Genomic DNA, 27,681 nt, shown 5'->3' with positions numbered 1-27,681 from the left:
TGTAGCAGTCACCCTTCTTACACATTACGAAAGCACAGACACCCTTTTTACACATTACGGCAGCACAGTCACCCTTTTTACACATTACAGCTGCACAGTCCCCCTTTTTACACATTACGGCAGCACAGTCACCCTTTTTACACATAACGGCAGCAGAGTCCCCTTTTTACCCAATACGGCAGCACAGTCACCCTTTTTACACATTACAGTAGCACAGCCACCGTTCTTATACATTACTGTAGCACACTCACTCTTCTTACACATTACGGCAGCACAGTCCCCTTTTTACACATAACGACAGCAGAGTCACCCGTCTTACACATTACTGTAGCACAGTCACCCTTCTTACACATTACCGCAGCACAGTCACCCTTTTTACACATTACGGCAGAAGAGTCCCCTTTTTACACATTACTGTAGCACAGTCACCCTTTTTACACATTACGGCAGCACAGTCACCCTTTTTACATATTATGGCAGCACAGTCACCCTTTTTACACATTACGGCAGCACAGTCACCCTTTTTACACATTACGGCAGCACAATCACCCTTCTTACACATTACGGCAGACAGTCACCCTTTTTACACATTACGGCAGACAGTCACCCTTTTTACACATTACGGCTGCACAGTCTCCCTTTTTACACATAATTGCAGCAGAGTCCCCTTTTTACACATTACGGCAGCACAGTCACGCTTTTTAAACATTACGGCAGCACAGTCACCTTTCTCACACATTACTGTAGCAGTCACCCTTCTTACACATTACGAAAGCACAGACACCCTTTTTACACATTACGGCAGCACAGTCACCCTTTTTACACATTACAGCTGCACAGTCCCCCTTTTTACACATTACGGCAGCACAGTCACCCTTTTTACACTTTAATGAAGCACAGTCACCATTTTTTACACATTATGGCAGGAAGAGACCCCTTTTTACACATTACGGCAGCACAGTCACCCTTTTTACACATTATGGCAGCACAGTCACCCTTTTCACACTTTACTGAAGCAAAGGCACCCTTTTTACACATTACGGCAGGCAGAGATCCCTTTTTACACATTAAGGCAGCACAGTCACCTTTTTACACATTACGGCAGACAGTTCCCCTTTTTACACATTACGGCAGCACAGTCACCCTTTTTACACATTATGGCAGCAGAGTCCCTTTTTACACATTACGGCAGCACAGTCACCCTTTTTACACATTATGGCAGCACAGTCCCCTTATTCACACATTACGGCAGCACAGTCACCCTTTTTACACATTACGGCAGCACAGTCACCCTTCTTATACATTACTGTAGCACAGTCACCCTTCTTACACATTACGGCAGCACAGTCACCCTTTTTACACATTACGGCAGCAGAGTTCCCTTTTTACACATTACTGTAGCATAGTCACCCTTTTTACACATTACGGCAGCACAGTCACCCTTTTTACACATTACGGCAGCAGAGACCCCTTTTTACACATTACGGCAGCACAGTCACCCTTTTTACACATTATGGCAGCACAGTCACCCTTTTCACACTTTACTGAAGCAAAGGCACCCTTTTTACACATTACGGCAGGCAGAGATCCCTTTTTACACATGAAGGCAAGCAGAGATCCCTTTTTACACATTCCGGCAGCACAGTCACCCTTTTTACACATTACGGCAGCACAGTCACCCTTTTTACACATTATGGCAGCAGAGTCCCTTTTTACACATTACGGCAGCACAGTCACCCTTTTTACACATTATGGCAGCAGAGTCCTTTTTTACACATTACGGCAGCACAGTCACCCTATTTACACATTACTGTAGCACAGTCACCCTTCTTACACATTACATCAGCACAGTCACCCTTTTTACACATTACGGCAGCACAGTCACCCTTTTTACACATTACAGCAGCATAGTCACTTTTTTACACATTACGGCAGCACAGTCACCCTTCTTACACATTACGGCAGCACAGTCACCCTTTTCACACATTACTGAAGCACAGTCACCCTTTTTACACATTACGGCAGCACAGTCCCCCTTTTTACACATTATGGCAGACAGTCACCCTTTTTACACATTACAGCAGCACAGTCCCCCTTTTTACATATTACGGCAGACAGTCACCTTTTTACACATTACGGCAGGCAGAGTCCCCTTTTTACACATTATGGCAGCACAGTCACACTCTTTTTACACATTACGGCAGCACAGTCACCCTTCTTATACATTACGGCAGACAGTCACCCTTTTTACACATTACGGCAGCACAGTCACCCATTTTACACATTTCGGCAGGCAGAGGCCCTTTTTTACACATTACAGCAGCACAGTCACCCTTTTCACACATTATGGCAGCACAGTCACCCTTTTTACATATATTACGGCAGACAGTCCCCCTTTTTACACATTACGGTAGCACAGTCCCCCTCCTAGCATCACTGACGCGCTGGGAGGAGACGCGCTGAGAGGAGGAAACCGGAACCAGAAGTAATAGGGAGTTAGCACTAATTAAAAATGGGGGTGGCCGTCATTGAGAATCTCACTCAGTGCGTGTCGTGCATGATATATGCACACCTGGTACAACAGTCCGAGTGTGGGTACATCTGTACGAGATGTGAGCGAACAGCCGCCCTGGAAGCCCAAGTAACTGATCTAGAGTGGACCGTTACGGAGGAATATTCGCAATCTCGAGCAAAGTTTAGATAGAACAGTGGAGGAGTTGCAGGGGGATCACTGGTAGATGAGGATGATCAGGTAGACAGCTGGGTCACAGTTAGAAGGAAGAAAAAGAGGGGGAGACAGGACATCTCCGATCTGCCAAACCCCAACAAATTCGCCTGATTGGACGAAGATTCTGAGGATGGCAGTGAGGAAATAATGGAACCGGAGGAGACTGTTCCCTCTAGCAACCAGAGGAGCCATCCCCCCGTTACAGATGGGAAAAAAGTTAGTGAGGTACCTAGTCAGATTGTGGTGGTAGGGGATTCTATTATCAGTAGGACAGACAGGACAATCTGCTACTGGGACTGTGATCGCCGAACAGTCTGTTGTCTTTCGGGTGCTTGGGTACGGCACATCGTGGACCGGGGAAATAGATTGTTGGGAGCGGCTGGTAAAGACCCGGCGGTCTTGGTGCATGTTGGCACCAATGACAAAGTTAATGGTAGGTGGGATGTCCTTAAGAAAGACTATAGGGAATTAGGCAAGAAACTTAAGGCAAGACCATCTAGGGTAATATTCTCCGAAATATTACCAGTGCCACGCGCTAGCCCAGGGAGGCAGAGATTAGGGAGGTAAATGTGTGGCTTAGAGACTGGTGCTGGAAGGAAGGGTTTGTGTTCTTGGAACACTGGGCGAACTTCTCAGTCAGGTGCCATTTTTTTTGTCGCAATGGATTGCACCTGATTGAGGAGGGGGCTGCGGTTCTGGGGGGCAGGATGGTTAGAAGCTTGGAGGAGCTTTTAAACTAGGAGCCTGGGGGGAGGGTTTAGCTAGAAGCTACGGGTCAAGCAATGAGAACAGTAAGTATGGGGGTTGTGCACAATTTGGGGGTGGAGAAGGGGGAGCGAAAGATCAGCCGGCAAGGGTATTTGCATGGGTATTGACACCGGAAATACTGACACAGGTATTGCCTTAGATATTCCCAATTTATCACCTAACGACGAATATGGCTCAACAATACGGTACATAGAAAATGATGTCCATAGCATAAGGGAAGATACTAACATCGGGGGGGGGGGGGGGGGGGGGGTAGGGGTGTAGAATGTCTTAATAGGTCAAATAGCGATAGTAGTGAGGATAGCTGTATTAAGTATGATGGGGTGGAAAGGGAGGGAGGAGAATAACAGTCGGTAAGGGTAAGTATAGAAGGGCACTTGTAAATATAGAAAGATACCATTAAAACAAATTGTCAAGGGAGATGCTAAGCTAAAATGTTTGCTTGCAAATGCAAGAAGCCTATCAGGTAAAATGGGGTCATTGGAATGGCTTGTATCAAAATCTCAGTATAATATTATAGGTATTACGGAAACATGGTGGGACGACTCTCATGACTGGGTTGCGATATTGGAGGGATATTCTCTTTTCAGGAGGGATAGGGCTACCAAAAGGAGAGGAGGGGTATGTCTCTTTGTTAAACCGTCTCCAAAACCAAACTTAATAGATGGTATTTACGAGGGGGCTGGAGATAACGTGGAGTCACTATGGGTTGAGATCACAAGTGGGGGCACAGAAGCAAAGAAACTAGTCATTGGCACGTGCTATAAGCAACCGGATATTAACAAACATGACGAGGAACAACTCTTACTGCAAATTGAAAAAGCTGCGGGAATGGGGGACATCCCAGTTTTAGAGGATTTTAGCTATCCGGATATAAACTGGAGTAACGATTCATGTGTAAAAACTAGGAGCAGCAGGTTCTTAAATACATTAAAGGATCAATAATTGACTCAATTAGTCGAGGAGCCAACCAGAGGTAAAACTATTCTGGATCTAGTTATTACCAATAATATTGACATTATATCAAACACTAAAGTTGGGGAGACCTTGGGAAACAGTGACCACTTTATGATCACATTCGACATCAATTTCAAGAAACATAGCTATAAGGGAGCAACTAAAACATGTAACTTTAGAAAAGCTAACTTTAATATGCTAAGACAGGCACCAAACGACATTTACTGGGAAGTTTTGTTTCATGGTAAAGACACAACGGAAATGTGGGTAGCTTTTAAAGGGTTGCTTGATAGTAATATTCACAAATTCATTCCCATGAGCAGTAAACCCAGGAGTACTAAACACAAGTCAATGTGGCTCAATAAGGAGGTGAAAGAAGCAATGACTAAAAAGAAGCGTGCTTTCAAAACATTTAAATCTAATAAAGGGGAGGAGTCATTCCAGCATTATAAGGAATGCAATAAAAAATGCAAAAAAGTTATAAGGGCAACTAAAATTGTAAACGAAAAGCAAATCGCTATAGAGAGTAAAACCAATCCTAAAAAGTTTTATAAATACATAAACAGTAAAAGGTTAAAGAAGGAGAATGTAGGCCCATTAAAAGATGAATTGGGAGCTTTGATAAACGATAAAATAAAAGCTGAAATACTGAACACTTTTTTCCCTCAGTATTCACCAGGGAGGATCAGACGGTGAGAGTAGTGCATAACGATAGTGAAGGTAATGACTCTTGGCTTGATGCTTGTTTAAGTGAGGAAGTAGTCCTAGAGAGACTAAGCAACATAAAGATTAATAAATCACCAGGCCCAGATGGTTTTCACCCGAGGGTTATTATGGAGCTTAGGTTGCCGCTAGCAAAACCCCTATACATGATTTTCCAAAGTTCAATTACATCAGGCATGGTGCCAAAGGATTGGCGCATAGCTGAGGTAGTGCCTTTATTTAAAAAGGGAACTAAAAATAATCCTGGTAACTATAGACCAGTTAGTTTAACCTCTATAGTGGGTAAAATATTGGAAGGTATTTTGAGGGATAGCATACAGGATTATCTTTAGGTTAATACGATTATTAGCAAAAGTCAGCATGGGTTTGTAAGGGACAGATCATGTCAAACTAACTTTATCAGCTTCTACGAGGAAGTATTTAGATTTTGCAAAAGCATTCGATACAGTGCCTCACAGGAGACTGATCATCAAGTTAAGGGAACTTGGCCCAGGATATACTATTTGCACATGGATAGGTAATTGGCTGGATAACAGAGTACAACGAGTAGTGGTCAACAGGATGTTCTCCAGCTGGGCACCAGTAGTCAGCGGAATACCACAAGGGTCCGTACTTGGCCCGCTACTGTTCAATATATTTATCAATGATCTAGGAATAGGCCTGGAAAGCACAGTGTCAATCTTTGCAGATGATACTAAACTGTGTAAGGTAATTAAGCGATGTGGAGTCTCTACAGAATGACTTATTTAAACTTGAAAATTGGGCGTCTAAATGGGGAATGAGGTTCAATATAGAAAAATGCAAAGTTATGCATTTTGGAACAAAAAACACACATGCATCCTAAACTCTAAATGGGGAAAAATTAGGGGTAACCGTGGTGAAAGATTTGGGGGTGCTCATAGATAGTAGGCTTAGTAACAGTACACAATGTCAAAATGCAGCAAAAAAGGCACATAAAGCGCTTGTGTGCATAAAACAGGGCATTGAGACAAGGGACGAGGATGTAATCCTGCCACTGTACAAATCATTGGTACGTCCACACCTTGAATATTGTGTTCAATTTTGGGCACCATACTATAAAAAAGATATCGGGGAACTAGAAAGAGTTCAAAGGCGAGCTACTACATTAATTAAAGGGTTAGAGACACTGGAGTATGAGGAAAGGATTACTAGGTTATATATGTATACACTAGAAAAGAGGCGTCTAAGAGGAGACATTATTAATATATTCAAATATGTAAAGGGTCATTACAAGGAGTTAGCAGGGTATGTGTTTATTAAAAGAACTCTGTATAGGACACATGGGCACTCGCTGAGGCGAGAGGAGAGAAAATTCCGTACATAACATAGGAAAGGGTTCTCACGGTAAGGGCAATAAAGATTTGGAACTCCCTGCCGGAGAAGGTAGTGATGGCAGACTCTGTAAATGCATTTAAAAACATATTGGACACATTTTTAACTGGAAAACATATCCAGGGCTATAGCATTTAGCGTACTGACATTAATATCTGGGAATGGTAGAATCATAGTTGTCAATTGGTACTAAAACATTACTTCAGCAGGTGCATCCGACTGAGGAAGCCGCCGAGCGTTTACAGGCGGAGAAACGCGTCTCATTGTTTTTACTCACCTATGATCAACCTACCACGAGTATACCTCAACACGCTGGGAAGAATTCTAAAAGATCTCCGGATAAGGCTCATGAAAAGGTATCCGAGCACCAGAGCCGGGAGTGAGTAAAGAATTTTGACCCAGGAGGAAAGTGGTAATATATAACATGGCCATGTTTTAAAATATCAGCTGAACTTTTAACATCGCTATAAGCAAAAGCAATTGCATATATCTTTGCATGTCAATCTATAAGCAATTAATTGGCTGCTGCCATATACTGAACTAGTTCTGAACACCAGCTGAGCTGCATGAACTTTTATTATTATCTTGAGGAAAGCATGTTTATTTCCATATAGATCAATTTATGAACAACTAACCCACTACTGATGTGCATTAAATCAGCGACACTTTCAAAATAAAAAGGAGCAGCTATCAAAATCATATACTAATTCATCTGGAAGTTCTAAGTGTTGTGGTCAGTAGAGTGTGGATCTGGGAACTTAATTATACACCCTGACCAATAAATAAGGAATTGTAACAGCTGTTATTTAATATAGCAACAATCCAAAAAAAAGCTTCCATCCTAAGCTGAATGAGCAATCTAATATTAACTTAGAGGCTGGAGACCTCTACAGCATTAAAAGGAAACATTTTGTTGCATTTGTATCCAATTGTTTCAGTGGTGGATTGAAAAATCAAGTATACAGAGCAGAGCTATTGTATTATATTATATATTATTGATGTATTATTGTTTTATTGGCTTGAATTTTAATATATACAAGTGATATGTGGAATCAGATTTATAGGTAGGTGAAAAGGGCTATTTTAGCTAAAGAAAAATCTAGATAAAATTAATGAATAAAAATATTTTATTAAAGAAATCTATTAGCGCTGTCTGTTTTTTCCCTTTTTTTCTTTTGAGCATATTGCACTGAGGGGGTAGAGAAGTCCCCCTATCTACAGTGAGCTGCTTGCAGATTTCTTTGATTACTCGTTTGATTGATCCTTTGGAAACGGTATAGCATAAACATACGTATTAATTATTAATTGTCAACTAGCGCTAAGGGGCCACTTTATTGTGTCTTTTGTCTGTTTGCATTATAATATGCACAGCTTAACACAGAATACAGGTGAAACCCGATGGGCATTTTGCCTCTTTTCAACCTCACTAACTATGTAACTGTAACATTATGGCAGCAGAGTCCCCTTTTTACACATTACGGCAGCACAGTCATCCTTTTTACACATTATGGCAGGCAGAGACCCCTTTTTACACATTACGGCAGCACAATCACCCTTTTTACACATTGCGGCAGCACGGTCACCCTTTTTACACATTATGGCAGGCAGAGACCCCTTTTTACACTATATGGCAGCACAGTTATCCTTTTTACACATTAGCCAGGCATAGTCCCCATTTTCTTTTATTTTTTACACATTAGGCAGGCAGCGTATATGGGATCACCAATCACCCTGTGCCCCAGACCTCACCTTCCTTCTTTTAGTAGTGATATGCGGAGCCACAGGCAGACCAGAGAGATGAAGTAGCAGCTGCCTCTCCCTCCACCCCCAACTGCGGCTCCAAGCTCATACCAGGACTGGGTCTTCTCCTGTTACAATGGCAGCGCAGGCTGTAAATCTGGCACGCTGTGAAGAGATCACATGACCGAAAGTCACGGTCAGATAGCAGCCACTGCTAGAGCCGCGTAAAACACTGGACCACCAGGGCTGTTCGGAGGAGCGGTGGAGGAGACATTGCAATGGAGCAGCAGCCGGGGATGGCACAGCGGCATGGCACCCAGCTCAGTACATCACTGCCGCATTCCCAGGGTAGGACGGCCATCTGATGCGCTCCTATCACAAGTGCGCTGTGTGCTTTGCACACACCTAGTTACGGCACTGTCATAATGATTACACAGTAGTCTCCATTATTCAAATTACGCCGCACAGTAGCGCCACTACACCAGGTAGAGCCCCATTTACACATTACGGCAGCCAGTCCCCCTTTTTACACATTACGACAGCCAGTCCCCTTTTTACACATTACGGCAAACAGCGTCCCCCTTTTTACACATTACGACAGACAGCGTCCCCTTTTTACACATTACGGCAGACAGTCCCCCTTTTTACACATTACGGCAGACAGCGTCCCCCTTTTTACAAATTACGGCAGACAGCGTCCTTTTTTTAAACATTACGGCAGACAGCGTCCCCCTTTTTACACATTACAGCAGACAGCGTCCCCTTTTTACTTGTTAGGGTAAACAGCGTCCCCCTTTTTACACATTACGGCAGACAGCGTCCCTTTTTACATATTACGGCAGACAGGGTCCCCTTTTTACAAATTACGGCAGACAGCGTCCCCTTTTTACACATTACGGCAGACAGCGTCCCCCTTTTTACAAATTATGGCAGACAGCTTCCTTTTTTTACACATTACGGCAGACAGCATCCCCCATTTTACACATTACGGCAGACAGCGTCCCCTTTTTACTTATTACGGTAAACAGCGTCCCCCTTTTTACACATTACGGCAGACAGCGTACCCTTTTTACACATTACGGCAGACAGCGTCCCCTTTTTACACATTACAGGAGACGTCCCCCTTTTTACACATTATGGCAGACAGCATCCCATTTTTACATATTACGGCAGACAGCGTCGCCCTTTTTACACATTACGGCAGACAGCGTCCCCTTTTTACACATTACGGCAGACAGCGTCCCCTTTTTACACATTACGGCAGACAGTGTCCCCTTTTTACACAGATACAGATAGACAGACAGATACTTACCATCTCTCCCCGCTGGCTCAGGCAGTCAGGCTCCTCGGTGCTGGCCGATCCCGGGCAGGGGAGAAGGAGGGAGCCACAGCAGTGCACTGTAATTGGTGGTGGCACCGCTGCAGCAGTCCCTCTCCTTCTGCATTGGCTGGCCGCCACCACTGCTGTGAATGCTGGGATGAGGGAAGCGCATCCCAGCATTCACAGCAGCGCCGGCCAGCCAATGCGGAAGGAGAGGGACTGCTGCAGCGGCACCACTACCAATTACATAGCACTGCTATGGCTCCAGTCCCCCTCTCTCCTCCTCATCCCCTGTCTCCGGAGCCGCTCCTCTCCTCTTCTCCTCCAGTGCGGCGCAAAAAGCACAGGCGGCTTTTAATGAGTCAATTTGACTCATTACAAGCCGCTGACATAGTTGCTGGCCGTTGCGCCCTCAGGGCGTCTGCGCTGTGTGCCAGGCACACCTGGCATACACGTAGTTACGGCTCTGTTCAGTGGCATAACTACCGTGGGTGCAGGGAGTGCTGTTGCTACAGTGCTCTGATTGCCTCCAGGGCCCAATTTCCCTCTTGCACCCACTGAGATAATGATGTGAATGGACACTCCCCTCTCCCTCTACGTCTGCTATCTGTCCTTTTGTCTACTCCTCCATGTCTCCGCTCCTCCCAGTCCTCTCACTTCCCCCACAGGAGGCAACGTGTGAGTCATGTGGGACTATCCCCTGCACTTACAGCATCTGTGCATGCTGCAGGTGCAGTATCCCTCTCTGAGCCTGCTGTTGTGGCTAGGTCCCCCTGCAGAAAGAAACTGATCCACACAGGAGCTGGTGACTTGAGTCAGCCCTGGCACTGAGTACAACAACAATGTGCTCCCGAGTCCCTGCCTCCGGTCTGGCTTCTTCCCTGCAGCAGCCAGTGTGTGAGGTGGTGGGAGGAGGGTAGTAATGTGTGTATGGGAGACAAACAACAATTATTTTGGGGTGGGGGGCGGGAAGCAGGACTGGGGTGTGTAGCAGGGCCATGCAGTAAGGGGAGTCATTAATGATTAAAATTGTACAAAAAAGATACTTATGACACATATTCTGTGTCATAAGTATATGCTTTACCCCCTTATATTATTTTAATCATTTGTACCCTGTACAAAACAGTTTTAAAAGTGTTTCAGAGGCACTGCTCTCGGTGGGGCCAAGCATCGGGCAGTAAAAGCCCATTCAAAGAAGCCCTATAAGTGGCACTGGTATAAGTGCCTCTTTTGCAGGGGCGTGCTGTTAGCCCATATGAAAGCACGCCCATGTCACTTTGATTGGGCAGTAGCGTTTTCAGCTTGGGGGGGTGGGCAAGGACGTGCCCCCCTGTCATCTAATTATAAATATTTCCACCCCCTCCAGCCCATCCAGCAGTTCATCTCCCTGCACTGTGGCAGACACGGAAGAAGGGATGCGCTGTCGGCCAGGGAAGTGTATGCAGGGAAAGTTCCCTGTGTGCGGCGCTGCCACAGAGCCCCCAGTCCTGTACCTTGCAGTCACTTCCACCTCACTCCCCCTGTGACACCGCCGCCACTGCCCGTCTCTGGCCTAAAGTCTCTAGTGACTCTGAATGTAGTGCAGTCTGGCCAGAGGGAAGGAGGAGGGGTCACGATCCCTGCTCCTCCCTCACTCTTCCACGACCCCAGATTCATGTTCAGGCTGTTCTTGCCACCCGGGAATCTGACGTCATAATCCCTGGAGGAGCTGCGCTGCAGATCTAGGCCCAGGACCAGGTAAGTAAAAAGCAATATGGTCGTCATTCACTGTTCCCATCACCCTTTCCTTCTCTCTGTCAAATTCTCACTTTCTGCTACTGCTGTTACCCTCTCCCTGGCGTCACCCTCGCCCTGTCACCCACTGCTGTCACCCTCTCTCTGTCATCACCCTCTCCATGGTGTCACTCACCGCTGTCACCCTCTCCCTGTCACCCACTACTGTCACCCTGGCATCACGCTCTTCCGGTCAGCCTCTACCTGGCGTCATGATCTTCCTGTCACCCTGTCCCTGGCATCACGGTCTTCCTGTCACCCTATCCCTGGCATCACACTCTCCCTGTCACCCATTGCTGTTACCTTCTCCCTCGCGTCACCCTCTTCCTGTCACCCACTGCTGTCACCCTCTCCCTGGCATCACGCTCTTCCTGTCACCCTCTCCCTGGCGTCACGCTCTTCCTGTCATTCAGTCCCTGGCATCACAGCATCACGCTCTTCCTGTCACTCTCTCCCTGGCGTCACTCTCTCCCTGTCACCCACTGCTGTCACCCTCTCCCTGGCGTCATGCTCTTCCTGTCACCCACTGCTGGCTATTTTGTTGTCCAGGATTTCCATTAATTTAATAGCATCGCAGTGGCGCTATTAAGTTAATGGAAGCCATGGACAACAAAACTGCATTCATTATTATTATTATTACATTTTATTTATAAGGCGCCACAAGTGTTTTGAAGCGCCGTAAAAGGGACAGTGCAGGGAGCAAAACTTAGCATTACTGTAAATAATTAACAAAAATAGAGTACAGGTAACAAAGCACCACAATTCTCAAAACATAATACAGCTAAGATGTAAGTAGTGAGGGAGTAATCATCATACTACTTGGGGCTGGTGGCCATAGATAGAGATGAGCCTCAGCCCCTAGAGAGCAGCCTCAGGACTAGGTTATGCATTGGAAGGGTATGCTTTGATGAATAGGTGGGTTTTTAGTGTCCATTTGAAGCTTTGCAAACTTCCCACTCCCTCCCCGATCCCAAACACTAATATTATTATTATTATTTTTTAAAAATTTAAAATATATTAACTGCCTACTCATCACAAGATTGATGAGCAGGCAGGCTGCGGGCATTGGCGGTGACGGCATCAGACTAAAAATAAGAATTTACTCACCGGTAATTCTATTTCTCGTAGTCCGTAGTGGATGCTGGGAACTCCGTAAGGACCATGGGGAATAGACGGGCTCTGCAGGAGACTGGGCACTCTAAAAGAAAGATTAGGTACTATCTGGTGTGCACTGGCTCCTCCCTCTATGCCCCTCCTCCAGACCTCAGTTAGGGAAACTGTGCCCGGAAGAGCTGACACAACAAGGAAAGGATTTGGAATCCAGGGTAAGACTCATACCAGCCACACCAATCACACTGTACAACTTGTGATAACCATACCCAGTTAACAGTATGAACAACAACTGAGCCTCCTTGTACGGATGGCTCATAACAATAACCCTTTAGTGAAGCAATAACTATATACATGTATTGCAGAGAGTCCGCACTTGGGACAGGCGCCCAGCATCCACTACGGACTACGAGAAATAGAATTACCGGTGAGTAAATTCTTATTTTCTCTGACGTCCTAGTGGATGCTGGGAACTCCGTAAGGACCATGGGGATTATACCAAAGCTCCCAAACGGGCGGGAGAGTGCGGATGACTCTGCAGCACCGAATGAGCAAACTCAAGGTCCTCCTCAGCCAGGGTATCAAACTTGTAGAATTTAGCAAATGTGTTTGAACCTGACCAAGTAGCAGCTCGGCAATGCTGTAAAGCCGAGACCCCTCGGGCAGCCGCCCAAGAAGAGCCCACCTTCCTTGTGGAATGGGCTTTTACTGATTTAGGATGCGGCAGTCCAGCCGCAGAATGTGCCAGCTGAATCGTGCAACAGATCCAGCGAGCAATAGTTTGCTTTGAAGCAGGAGCACCCAGCTTGTTGGGTGCATGCAGGATAAATAGCGAGTCAGTTTTCCTGACTCCAGCCGTCCTGGAAACATAAATTGTCAAAGCCCGGTCTACGTCCAGCAACTTGGAATCCTCCAAGTCCCGAGTAGCCGCAGGCACCACAATAGTTTGGTTCAAATGAAACGCTGATACCACCTTAGGGAGAAATTGGGGACGCGTCCTCAATTCTGCCTTGTCCATATGGAAGATCAGATACGGGCTTTTACATGACAAAGCCGCCAATTCTGACACACGCCTAGCCGAAGCTAAGGTCAACAGCATGACCACCTTCCAGGTGAGAAACTTTAGCTCCACGGTCTTAAGTGGCTCAAACCAGTGTGATTTCAGGAAATCCAACACAACGTTAAGATCCCAAGGTGCCACTGGAGGCACAAAAGGGGGCTGAATATGCAGCCCTCCCTTAACAAACGTCTGAACTTCAGGCAGTCACATCCTTCCTAGCTTTTATCAGCGTAGGAATCACCTCATCTGGAATGCCCTTTTCCGTTAGGATCCGGCGTTCAACCGCCATGCCGTCAAACGCAGCCGCGGTAAGTCTTGGAACAGAGAGGGCCCTTGCTTTAACAGGTCCTGTCTGAGAGGCAGAGGCCATGGGTTCTCTGAGATCATTTCTTGTAGTTCTGGGTACCAAGTTCTTCTTGGCCAATCCGGAACGATGAGTATAGTTTTTACTCCTCTCTTTCTTACTATCCTCAGTACCTTGGGTATGAGAGGAAGAGGAGGGAACACATAAACCGACTGGTACACCCACGGTGTCACTAGTGCGTCCACAGCTATCGCCCCGAGGGTCCCTTGACCTGGCGCAATATTTTTTTCGCTTTTTGTTGAGGCGGGACGCCATCATGTCTACCTGTGGCAGTTCCCAGCGATTTACAATCTGTGTAAAGACTTCTTGATGAAGTCCCCACTCTCCCGGGTGGAGGTCGTGCCTGCTGAGGAAGTCTGCTTCCCAGTTGTCCACTCCCGGAATGAACACTGCTGACAGTGCTAGCACGTGATTCTCCGCCCATCAAAGAATCTTTGTGGCTTCTGCCATTGCCATCCTGCTTCTTGTCCCGCCCTGGCGGTTTACATGGGCGACCACCGTGATGTTGTCTGACTGAATCAGTACTGGGTGGTTTTGAAGCAGGGGCTCTACTTGACTCAGGGCGTTGTAAATGGCCCTTAGTTCCAGTATATTTATGTGTAGTGAAGTCTCCAGACTTGACCACTGTCCTTGGAAGTTTCTTCCCTGAGTGACTGCCCCCCATCCTCGGAGGCTTGCATCCGTGGTCACCAGGACCCAGTCCTGTATGCCGAACCTGCGGCCCTCGAGAAGATGAGCACTCTGCAGCCACCACAGCAGAGACACCCTAGCCCTTGGGGACAGGGTGATCAACCGATGCATCTGAAGATGCGATCCGGACCATTTGTCCAACAGATCCCACTGAAAGATCCTTGCATGGAACCTGCCGAAGGGAATTGCTTCGTAAGAAGCCACCATCTTTCCCAGGACTCGCGTGCAGTGATGCACCGACACCTGTTTTGGTTTCAGGAGGTCCCTGACCAGAGATGACAATTCCTGGGCCTTCTCCACCGGGAGAAACACCTTCTTCTGTTCTGTGTCCAGAATCATGCCCAGGAAAAGCAGACGCATCGCAGGAATCAGCTGCGACTTTGGGATATTCAGAATCCAGCCGTGCTGTTGCAACACTTCCTGAGAGAGTGCTACGCTGACCAACAACTGCTCTCTGGACCTCGCCTTTATGAGGAGATCGTCCAAGTACGGGATAATTATAACTCCCTTCTTCCGAAGGAGTATCATCATTTCGGCCATTACTTTGGTAAATATTCTCGGTGCCGTGGAGAGACCAAACGGCAACGTCTGGAATTGGTAATGACAGTCCTGTACCACAAACCTGAGGTATTCCTGGTGAGGTGGGTAAATGGGGACATGCAAGTAAGCATCCTTGATGTCCAGCGACACCATAAAATCCCCCTCTTCCAGGCTTGCAATAACCACCCTGAGCGATTCCATTTTGAACTTGAACTTCTTTATATAAGTGTTCAAGGATTTTAAATTCAGAATGGGTCATTGCATTAATTCTAGATGCCAGCAGGCAAATGTCCCTCTGGGCATCCCGCATATATAAGACGACGTCTTTTATATGTTCGATGGTTAGCAAAACAGTATCCCTGTCGAGGAAATCAATGTTGTCTGACAGGGTATCAGTCCATGCTGCTGCAGCACTACACATCCAGGCTGAAGCAATAGCAGGTCTCAGTAGAGTACCAGAGTGTGTATACACAGACTTCAGGATAGCTTCCTGCTTTCTATCCGCAGGATCCTTTAGGGCGGCCGTATCCTGAGACGGCAGTGCCACCCTTTTAGATAAGCGTGTTAGCGCCTTGTCCACCCTAGGGGATGTTTCCCAACGTAACCTATCCGTTGGCGGGAAAGGGTACGCCATCAGTAACCTCTTAGAAATCACTAGTTTTTTATCAGGGGAACTCCACGCTTCTTCACACAAATTATTTATTTATTTATTTATTAACAGTTTCTTATATAGCGCAGCATATTCCGTTGCGCTTTACAATTAGAACAACAGTAATAGAACAAAACTGGGTAAAAACAGACAGACAGAGGTAGGAAGGCCCTGCTCGCAAGCTTACAATCTATAGGTCATTTAATTCATCAGATGGGGGAAAAGTCACTGGCTGCTTTTTCTCCCCAAACATAATACCCCTCTTGGTGGTAACCGGGTTAATATCAGAAATGTGCAATACATCTTTCATTGCAGTAATCATGCATCGGATGGCTTTTGTAGACTGTACATTTGTCTCATCCTCATCTACACTGGAGTCAGACTCCGTGTCGACATCTGTGTCTACCATCAGAGCTAGCGGGCGTTTATGAGCCCCTGACGGCTTCTGAGTCGCCTGGGCAGGCGCGGGCTGAGACCCCGGCTGTCCCAAGGCTGCTGCGTCATCGAACCTTTTATGTAAGGAGTTGACACTGTCGGTTAAGACCTTCCACATATCCATCCAATCAGGTGTCGGCCCCGTCGGGGGGGGACACCACACTTATCTGCCCCTGCTCCGCCTCCACGTAACCCTCCTCATCAAACATGTCGACACAGCCGTACCGACACACCGCACACACACAGGGAATGCTCAGACTGAGGACAGGACCCCACAAAGTCCTTTGGGGAGACAGAGAGAGAGTATGCCAGCACACACCACAGCGCTATATAACACAGGGATTTACACTATAAAAAGTGATTTACCCAATAGCTGCTTAAATATCTTATTTGCGCCTAAATTTATGTGCCCCCCCTCTCTTTTTTACCCTTCTTGTATCAGGATACTGCAGGGGAGAGCCTGGGGAGCTGCTTCCAGCGGAGCTGTGAAGGGAAAATGGCGCTGGTGTGCTGAGGAAGAAGGCCCCGCCCCCTCAGCAGCGGGCTTCTGTCCCGCGTTTTATGTAACTTAATGGCGGGGTTTTTTACACATATACAGTTTTCAGACTGTATTATGTGTATTTTATGCCAAAAGGTATTATAATTGCTGCCCAGGGCGCCCCCCCCCCCCCCCCATCGCCCTGCACCCTACAGTGACCGGAGTGTGTGGTGTGCTGTGGGAGCAATGGCGCACAGCTGCGGTGCTGTGCGCTACCTTAATGAAGACAGGGGTCTTCTGCCGCCGATTTCATCGCTTCTCTTCTGTCTTCTGGCTCTGCAAGGGGGACGGCGGCGCGGCTCCGGGAACGGACGATCGAGGTCAGGCCCTGTGTTCGAACCCTCTGGAGCTAATGGTGTCCAGTAGCCTAAGAAGCACAAGCTAGCTGCAAGCAGGTAGGTTTGCTTCTCTCCCCTCAGTCCCACGTAGCAGTGAGTCTGTTGCCAGCAGATCTCACTGAAAATAAAAAACCTAACAAATACTTTCTTTTCTAGCAAGCTCAGGAGAGCCCACTAGGAGCACCCAGCTCTGGCCGGGCACAGATTCTAACTGAGGTCTGGAGGAGGGGCATAGCGGGAGGAGCCAGTGCACACCAGATAGTACCTAATCTGTCTTTTAGAGTGCCCAGTCTCCTGCGGAGCCCGTCTATTCCCCATGGTCCTTACGGAGTTCCCAGCATCCACTAGAACGTCAGAGAAATGTAAATTAGTGGTGAGGGGGGCCGGGTCAGTTGATGGTGATAATTTTGTAAGCAATTGTCGGAGGCAGTGGCCATTAGTGGCAGGGGTAGCGGGCATTAGGGGTGGCGACGGTAGTGGGCATAAGCTCAGGTGCAGTAGCGGGCATCAGCTCTGTAGTGGTAAGGATCATCGGCGGGATTCGGTAGATATTATGGCTGCAGTGCCTTACCAGCCACTGACCTCACCGCATGCCACTGGTGTGTAGTAATATATAGGGGGTTATATACTACTAGGTGATTCATCGCGCCCTACGGGCGCTCTTCACACCGTCGGAAGGGGCTATGCCCCCGTAACCCCTGCACGTAGTTGTGTGAGTGGGTAAATAGTGCATGACAAAAGTGCGTTTGATGGTGAAGGGGGCATAGGCCCTTTAGTGGGTGTGAACAGTGGCTGCAGGGCATGATGTACAGAATGTAGCGTGTGCAGGGGTGACCGCGTATGGGGGAGGGTGTCTGTGGGTGGAGGAGGGGCGGATGCCGGGAGTGTGTGCGGATAGGAGAGGGGGGCGGGAGGTGGTGTGGGTGGGGGAGGAGCAGGGGACTGGGGGTGGTGGATGGGGTCTGGATGCGATGTGGGTGGGGTAGCATTGGAGGGGGTGGGGGAGGGGTCGGTGCAAGGCTCTCGTGGATGTGGGAGGGGTTCTGGAAGCGTTGTGGGTGGGTAAGGGGTAGCTGTGCTTGCGGGTGGTGTTGGGGGTCCTGTGGTGGCGGGTGAGAGGTTGGGTTTCATTGAGTGGGGGAGGTGGAGGTGTAGGGGGTGCAGTGGATGGTCGAGGGGGTCCGTAGGTGGTATAGGGGCAGCCGTGGGTTTGCTGTGGGTGGGATGGAGGTAGGTATCTCCTATATATTAGGACAGAACTGTGACTTTGTGACTCATTGCTAAAGCTGGGTGGAGTCACAATGCTGGGCGGAGTCAAGTTACAGATCTGGCCAAATATATAGGAGAAGCATAGGAGAAAATAGGAGAACACACTGGCCAAATATATAGGAGAGAATAGGAGAACACACTGGCCAAATATATAGGAGAGAATAGGAGAACACACTGGCCAAATATATAGGAGAGAATAGGAGTACACACTGGCCAAATATATAGGAGAACACATAACAGTACATTGTAATAACAGTACATACATAGTGAGCGCAGGAAAGGCAGCAGCAGCATGTTAACGCGACATACAAGCACCGCCTCCAGGCGCCAGCCATTGGACACATGGTGAAGGGTGCGCTGTGATTGGCCACCCGTGGGTGTGATGGGATGTAGCTACTGCTGCTGCCCCCGTGGTACAGAGCATCCCCAACTCCCTACATATAGCGGGGACGCGGGGTGAGGGCGGGTACGAAGCGGGGCTCACTGCCAGGGGACGGAGCGCACAGGCATCTTACTGCACTCTCCGGCGCCTGGCATTGTAGTGTCCGCCAGCGTCTTCCTGTGTGAGCGGGGACCCAGGTGCTAGTTGCATTGGCGGCCAATCACAGCGCACTCCTCAGCCATGTGTCCAATAGCTGGTGGCTGGGGGCGGTGCTTGTATGGAGCTTTAACATGTGTCCAATAGCTGGCGGCTGGGGGCGGTGCTTGTACGGAGCTTTAACATGTGTCCAATAGCTGACGGCTGGGGGTGGTGCTCATATGGAGCTTTAACCTGCTGCTGCTGTCTCTCCTGCGCTCACTATGGGGGTAATTCCAAGTTGATCGCAGCAGGAATTCTGTTAGCAATTGGGCAAATCCATGTGCACTGCAGGGGAGGCAGATATAACATGTGCAGAGAGAGTTAGATTTGGGTGTGGTGTGTTCAATCTGCAATCTAATTTGCAGTGTAAAAATAAAGCAGCCAGTATTTACCCTGCACAGAAATAAAATAACCCACCCAAATCTAACTCTCTCTGCAAATGTTATATCTGCCTCCCCTGCAGTGCACATGGGCCCTCATTCCGAGTTGATCGGTCGCAAGGCGAATTTAGCAGAGTTACACACGCTAAGCCGCCGCCTACTGGGAGTGAATCTTAGCTTCTTAAAATTGCGACCGATGTATTCGCAATATTGCGATTACTAACTACTTAGCAGTTTCAGAGTAGCTTCAGACTTACTCTGCCTGTGCGATCAGTTCAGTGCTTGTCGTTCCTGGTTGACGTCACAAACACACCCAGCGTTCGCCCAGGCACTCCCACCGTTTCTCCGGCCACTCCTGCGTTTTTTCCGGAAACGGTAGCGTTTTCAGCCACACGCCCCTGAAACGCCGTGTTTCCGCCCAGTAACACCCATTTCCTGTCAATCACATTACGATCGCCGGAGCGATGAAAAAGCCGTGAGTAAAATTACTTTCTACATAGCAAAGTTACTTGGCGCAGTCGCAGTGCGAACATTGCGCATGCGTACTAAGCGGATTTTCATTGCGATGCGATGAAAAATACCGAGCGAACAACTCGGAATGAGGGCCATGGTTTTGCCCAACTGCTAAAAAATTTCCTGCTGCGATCAACTTGGAATTACCCCCTATGTATGTACTGTTATCACCATGTACTGTTAAATGTTCTCCTATTTTCTCCTATATATTCGGCCAGTGTGTACTCCTATTCTTTCCTATAAATTTGGGCAGATCTGGGCAAATATATAGGAGATTATTACCTGGGTGGTGAGGTGGGTGGGGGAGTGTAGTAATGTGTCTAAGGGGGTGCAAATATATAGTTACCAATATTACCTGAGGGAGGGGAGGTGGGTTGGTGGATATAGTAATGTATGGGAGAAGGGTTGTACACTAATATTACTTGGGGTTGGGGTTTGCAGGGGGGATAGTAATGTGTATATGGGGATATACTAATATTACCTCGTGGGGGCTGGATTGGGGTGTGTAGTAATGTATAGGAGGGATATATGCTATTACAGATGGAGCGTTGCTACATCGCAGGCAGGGGCAAGCGGCGTGCCTAGGCACGCCTGCGCCTTGACCCGCCGCCAAACGTACACAGATGCTCCCATCTGTCGGGCGCAACTACGTACAGACGGGTATCCGTTTGGATGGTCGACTATGTTATGGTCGACAGTCATTAGGTTGACCACTATTTGTTGACATGGACGCATGGTCGACACATGAAAATGTTCGACACGTGAAAGGTCGACACATGAAAAGGTTGACATGAGTTTTTCACATTTTTTTTGTTTTGGGGAACTTTTCCATACTTTACGATCCACGTGGACTACGATTGGGAACGGTAATCTGTGCCAAGCACAGCGAGACACCTTGCGAGCGAAGCGAGCCATGCGAGGGGACGCGGTGCACTAATTGCGGTTCCCCGTCACTTTACGCAGAAAATGACACCAAAAAAAGTAAAAAAACCTCATGTCGACCTTTTCATGCGTCAACCTTTCATGTGTCGATCATTTATCCATGTCGAACATGCAATGTCAACCAATAGTGGTCGACCTAATGACTTTCGAACATTCATACCGGAACCGTACAGACGGAGCCACGATTAGCATGGCTCCATCTGTATTACCTTGGTGTTTTGGTGGGTGGGGGGAGTGTAGTAATATCTCCTTGTCTTTGGGGTTATATCAAGTGTATATATTTTTTTTTGTTTTTTAGTTATTACTTTTAGTCATTGTGTTAGTTACAGTATGTATGTGTGCATCTCTTGAATCTCTCCTGATATATCTGTGTCATGCCTTACCTTATTATTTGGAAATGAATGGTCGATGCATGATACCATAGGGTTGTGCTGTTATTGCTCTGTGAGTTACTGTACCATGCAGGATTTTTTTTCCACTTTTTATATGTTGGTAATTACTTAGGAGCTGGTACTGCCTGAGTCATTATAGTGTGATGTCACCTACTGTAAACTGCTGATTTTTTTTTTCTATCTACCTATTAGTGACTGTGTGTTATGATGTGATTTTCTTTTCATTGTACTCAGTTTTTCATGTATATTGTGATATTTAGGGAATCTCCTGTATAGAGGGGAATTCAATTAGCCACGGTAGATTACCACGGGCTAATTGATCTCCTGGGGTAATCCAATTAGCTTCAAAGTTATTGGGGATTTCTTTTCATCTTCCTCAGCGGGTAGTTAAAAAATCCCTGATAACTCAGGGGTTGACGGGTGCCGCCACGCATTAATGCACAAATTTGTGAACTTTTCACGGATTCTGTGCATTAACACCCATTAACGTATACTTTAATGGGATACGGGACGTTAATAATCTGTCAAAATTTTGCTATGGGGCTCATAAAGTTCTAGGTACGCCCCTGATGATATTGCTTACTTTGTAATGTATACCATACTGTATTGTTATGCGAGTCTACAGTATACGAAGTACTGCACATGTACAGTGTATGTAATACATACTTAAACATATATTTTCAAAAGTCACATAAAATATTACTTATTGATACTGGGGAGAGCTATCTTAAGCTGGGTACACACTTGAACGATGTAACAAACGATGGTCATTCCAATTTCACTTACAATTATACAATCCCAGAATGCACAATTTCTAGCATACACATAACAGTGCCAAACTTCACAGTCTAACATATCATGTGGTCCCACATACACACTACACAATGGGGGTGATTCCGAGTTGTTCGCTCGCTAGCTGCTTTTAGCAGCATTGCACACGCTAAGCCGCCGCCTACTGGGAGTGTATCTTAGCATAGCAGAATTGCGAACGAATCCCGCACGGCCACCGAACTCGGACTTCATCACATCCTGCCCCATACGATGGTTGCGCAGATTGGTCGAAACCACCAAGACTGCACAATATATTGTGCAATGTTTACCCAGCTTTAGAGACATAATTATGGTTTGATGGCTCTTAAATATATATTTTTATTTTGTTTGACATTATGCTTTGATTAGTAAAAGCATTGATTTGATCACTTACAAAACTGCCTACTAGTGTTTTTCCACTACCACTGTATGCAGTCACTGTTTGTATACAACCAGCGTTATTACATTGAGGATGTCTAGTGCCTCCAACTGGGTGATGTTATTTATTAGCTGCCTATTCACTATATAAATGATTATGTTATACTAAAAAATAAAGAAATCATAAAAAAGTAGTGAAGCAATTTTGAAATATCCAGTCTTACATTTTCTTCCAGTTTGGTGAGTTGTTCATCTAGTCTGAGAGGGTCAGCAACTATAGAGTAAGTCTCTCGGCCAAGAGTATTTTCTGAGCAATCCCATGGATCTGTGGATCCTGCTATCAGTTCCTCAGTTGCATTGATGACCTTTAGAACTTCTGTTGATATGTTGCAGAGAGACACAGCAGAGTACTTCTGTTTATGTACAAGAGTACAAGAGGACAAAACAATGCAGTGTTAGAAAATAAATGATTCCAATTAAGTTCAGTAACTAATTCTTAGTAGTATCACTAATATTATTGGAGTAAATTTATCCTAACCAGTGTCTACATTCTACAGTAACATATAACACGATTCACATATGTTATAACATGGATAACAAACTTTGTCTCTCCGGCTATGTTGGTCAATATCGTTTACCTATCGCTAGCTAGTCTAAAACAGATGAATTGGTTGTAGCAATGTACTGTATATGTTTCCTATTAAAGTGTCTGCAAAGTTCTGTCTTCAGATGGTATATATATATATGCATACACAGTATATGTCACTCTGCTACACTGTGTACTTATTTTACCTGACCCCCTATTTGCAGAAACTACTGCGAGAAGAAATCTGAAAAGGATGGAATCTTTCTAGCTTCACACAAACTCTATAAACAACAACTGACCAATAGGTACATGAGATCCTAATCTCCAATATTGCAGAGGACCCACTGAGTCATTAAGTCCTATAACAGTATAGAAAACTCATGGCTGGTAAATAAGCTGCTGTAGGCTATGGGTAATGGTTAATTACAATACAAAATTTCCTGATATCTTTATGGCCATATAAGGAGCTATAGGGGGTCATTCCGAGTTGTTCGCTCGCTAGCTGTTTTTAGCAGCCATGCAAACGCTATCCCGCCTCCCACTGGGAGTGTATTTTAGCTTAGCGAACGAAAGGATTGCAGGGCGGTGGCAAAGTTTTTTTGTGCAGTTTTAGAGTAGCTCAATACCTACTCAGCGCTTGCGATCACTTCAGACTATTTAGTTCCTGTTTTGACGTCACGAACACGCCCTGCGTCTGCCCAGCCACGCCTGCTTTTTTCCTGGCATGCTTGCGTTTTTTTTTCGAACACTCCCTAAAAACGGTCAGTTGACACCCAGAAACGCCCACTTCATGTCAATCATTCTGCGGTCAGCAGTGCGACTGAAAAGCTTCGCTAGACCCTATGTGAAACTACATCGCCCGTTGTAAAAGTACGACGTGCGTGCGCATTGCGCCGCATGCGCAGAAGTGCCTTTTTTTGCCTCTTCGCTGAACAGCGACCGAAAGCAGCTAGCGATCAACTCGAAATGACCCCCATAACATACCTCCCAACATGACCCTCTCCAGGAGGGACACAATGCTCTGCTCCTGGACTTTCCTTTTACTGAATGATTGCCATCACCTGTGGTGAGCTAGTAAATTAATAAGAATGATGTTTCAGCACAGTTGATGGCAATCATGCAGTAAGAGGGAAGTCCAGGAGCAGAGCATTCTGTCCCTCCTGGATAGGGTTATGTTGGGAGGTATGGCCTTAATGCACTGATGTTTATAGCTTTAGCTACTATCTAAGCCTCCTGCTGAAGCCTAAAGCTTTACCTGTTGATGTAGCATTTGTTTAAATATTGAATGTCATATACTGTATTTCTTTTTCAAAAAACACCATGGCAGACCAAACTCATTTTAGTAAATTAGTAAATATGTATAATCAGAAAATTCTAAAAAGCATTTAAATGATGAAGAGTTTTGAAAACTAACCACTAAAATGTTTTTATTTAGTTAAAAGTGTTACATTAAAGGTAAAATTCCATTCCCGCATTAGTTAACGGATGATTTTGTCCTCAGTTAGAGGAACATAAGGCAATTACTGTATTTTGTTTGAACTTCCATTTTTTACAGAAATACCTGTAGTTTTGCCTAGTCCTTGTTTGTAAGATACAGTATCAGCAACACTACTGTATATATAGATATGACCATGTAAAACCAGTTTATGGCTGGTACAACATGGTGGTTTTAACGGGATGTAGTTATGTGACCGGAGGTTTCACATTGCCGGCACCTACATCCCGCACCCCCCTAATCCCGAAAGCCGACTAGCAGGGACTATTCCCACTCGTTTGTGTCCACGACACCCATAGAGTGGGAATACAATCCATGGAGAGCGCACAGCAGCGATCAGATCTGAATGACCCCCCAAATCTTTTAAAATGTGACAGTTAAACTGGGCATACACTATACAATTATCTGGCAGATAATCTGTGGTTGGAATGAAAACCTGGTAATGGATAAGAGCAACTGAATCAACCATTTGCTACCAAACACTGGAAAATGGACAAAACCTGTCCATGATTTAACCAATTTGTATAAACGACAAATTACTCATTTGGTCTGTGGTGCAGGCTCTAGTGGCAGCTTACGCACATAACAGGGGTGAGGAGCAGCCTTAGCCTTTTATTACATAGGATAGTGTGCAAGAAAAAGCATCAATTTGAAAAAATAGATAACATAATGGAGTAACACAGTGGGACAGTGATTAACACTGTTGCCTCACACACTGAGCTTGATTCCAGTCCAGGGTCTAATATGTGTGGAGTTTATATGTTCCCAACTGTTTGCATTGGTTTCCTCTGGGTACTCTGGTTTTCTCCCACATGCCAAGAAAAATATACTGCTACAGTAGGTACTGTAAATTGGCTGGTGACTAAAATGAACCATTAGTGAAGGTAGACTGTAAACTCCAATAACACAGGAACTGATGTGAATGACAAATGTTCTCTATGTAATGTGCTGTGTACTTGGTGGAGCTATATATATAAATAAATAAATAAATAACATTAATAGTAATAAAAGATTCACTTACATATCTAAGTATATAAATATTTATAAATAAACAGGAATGGTTACTCCACTATAAATCCTATAAAAGCTCCATAATAAAGCTCCGTTGTGGTTGAGCTATCACTACTTAATTTCCGCTTTACGATGGTTGCGTCATATCAGATTTGGTCGCAAATTTTGATCTTGCAGCAAAATCTGTGACCATATACTCACAATCTGGGGCCCGTCCAGCACAGGGCAAGGCCTGCCTGCACGTGTGGTGCTGCCCCGCGATGCTATCGCAATTTAAATGCATCAAACAGAGGCAGACCCTTGCCTACGCAGCATGGATGCATAGGCAGGGGTCCCGCCACCATGTTTCCTATTGCAGGAAATGCAGGTGGCATCATCGGCCACCCCCCAAAAACGGCCATGACACGCCTGCGTTTCCCGATCTCCTGTTCCCCGATGCCACGTCACTGCCCTCGGATGCCCATCGCCTGTCAATCACCATGCGATCGCATCCATCCGGGATGCGATCACATTGTGAAGGGTCGCGCTATGGCCGGTGTACGTATGCAGACCCTATGGACACACCCGCTGCATGCAAACGCAGCAGCTGTGGCCATCTCTGAATAAGGCCGTAATGTCCAACTCGCAAAAACAGAAAGTAAACAAAGCACTTACATTCACCAATAACATTGTCTCTCGAAAGGCCTACAAGCCTGCTACTCACGTAGAGTCAAACTAGTAAACTGACACACCTTTTATTGACCTTCTATGGGTGATCTGAAAGTCAGGCTGCTCACTGTGGGGCATATATACCTCCCATTAATAAATTTGCCAGTTTTGTCGCTTTTTTTTTAAAATCACATTACAATGGCACTACCTGTTAATTGGTGGGATATGTTACTCAGCAAGTGTCAGTTCTTGAAGTTGGTGTGCTGGAAGCAAGAAAAATAGGCAAGCCTAAGGATATAAGCAACTTTGACAATGGCCAAATTGAGATGGCTAGTTAACTGGTGAAGAATTCCACTGGCTGCATGCTGGAAAAAAATGGGATTATGAAATGGGGAAAATATAGGGCAGGGGAAGGGCAAGCATCCATCATGGCAATTAGAGCTCTTCCAAATGGTTAGCGAGCGAGAGATTACTGGATGGGAGAACACGATTTTCGGCTGCAAAAAAAAAATAGAAAATGGCTGACATCAAAATGAGGCTTTCTCTATCTACAGTATCAATGACCAAACTCTGGTAGAAACATGATTACGCCAAAGAATGCATTGAATTAATTATGAGACAAATTGTAAAGTTTAAACTGTGGGATAACCAAGCCCACCCCTTACCCCTCCCCACACCACCACCAAAGATAGAACATTGTTACATTTGTAAACAGACTGGGGCAGTTTTTAGCACAGGTAAATTGGGAGATGTTGAATTAATTTCAAAATATAGGGGGTATTATGGTTGATTATGCATACAACAAATACAGTAGTATGGTGAGAATGCTCATTTTGAGGACATTGATATGACCTATCCATGAGATATAAAGTTGATTCCAATACTCTGTGTCTGATTTGATCTGGGAAAGCAGGCAAGGAAAGTCTGCATGGAACAGCTGATGATATTGCTTAGTAATGTGAATGTCCAGTTATTTTACTTTCCTGAAATGCTAGAAAAAGGAAAGATCTGTATAACAGAAGATCTCAGCTTGTCAGTGAGATAAAAATCTAGAGTTTGTGTTTTGGGGGATTTAGGGGTCTATTTACTAAGCCTTGGATGGAGATAAAGTACCAGCCAATTGCATCCTAACTGCTACGCCATAGGCTGTGTTTGAAAAATGACAGTTAGAAGCCAATTGGCTGGTACTTTATCTCCAGTGACTTTATCTCCAGCCAAGGCTTAGTAAATAGACTCATTAATTTCAAATTATATGAACAATGTTGGTTTATACCAGTTTTACTTGACTTGTTGCTATTACTGATTTATTATTTACAGTGTCATTACCATGGTAACTACAATCAGATGGCAAATGATGTAGTGACAACAAAGGCTTTGACATGGTCATCTAAACTTTGTATGTGCTGACTCAACCCTCAAACACGCTCCCTCTGTAACTGAGGGAATTATATTTTGTAACCTCCAGAGATGCAGAGATAATTGGAAAAATAAGAATTTACTTACCGATAATTCTATTTCTCGTAGTCCGTAGTGGATGCTGGGCACTCCGTAAGGACCATGGGGAATAGCGGCTCCGCAGGAGACTGGGCA

The 27,681-nt window shown here is 45.8% G+C and overlaps 1 protein-coding gene across 2 annotated transcripts in view; it reads right to left on the bottom strand.

Annotated features, from left to right (window-relative positions):
* The window catches only part of MYRIP (myosin VIIA and Rab interacting protein), an 835,957-nt gene that overhangs the window by 92,781 nt on the left and 715,495 nt on the right, over positions 1-27,681 (bottom strand). For both annotated transcript variants that reach the window (XM_063922392.1, XM_063922393.1), the window contains one exon: positions 22,576-22,764. In XM_063922392.1, coding sequence (XP_063778462.1) covers positions 22,576-22,764 — 189 coding nt within the window. The remainder of the gene's footprint in view (positions 1-22,575; positions 22,765-27,681) is intronic.

Source organism: Pseudophryne corroboree, chromosome 5 (genome assembly GCF_028390025.1).
Source record: "Pseudophryne corroboree isolate aPseCor3 chromosome 5, aPseCor3.hap2, whole genome shotgun sequence".
NCBI classification, from domain to species: Eukaryota; Metazoa; Chordata; class Amphibia; order Anura; family Myobatrachidae; genus Pseudophryne; species Pseudophryne corroboree.
Note: the sequence above shows the minus strand (reverse complement) of the source record. Positions and strands in the feature narration are given on the sequence as shown.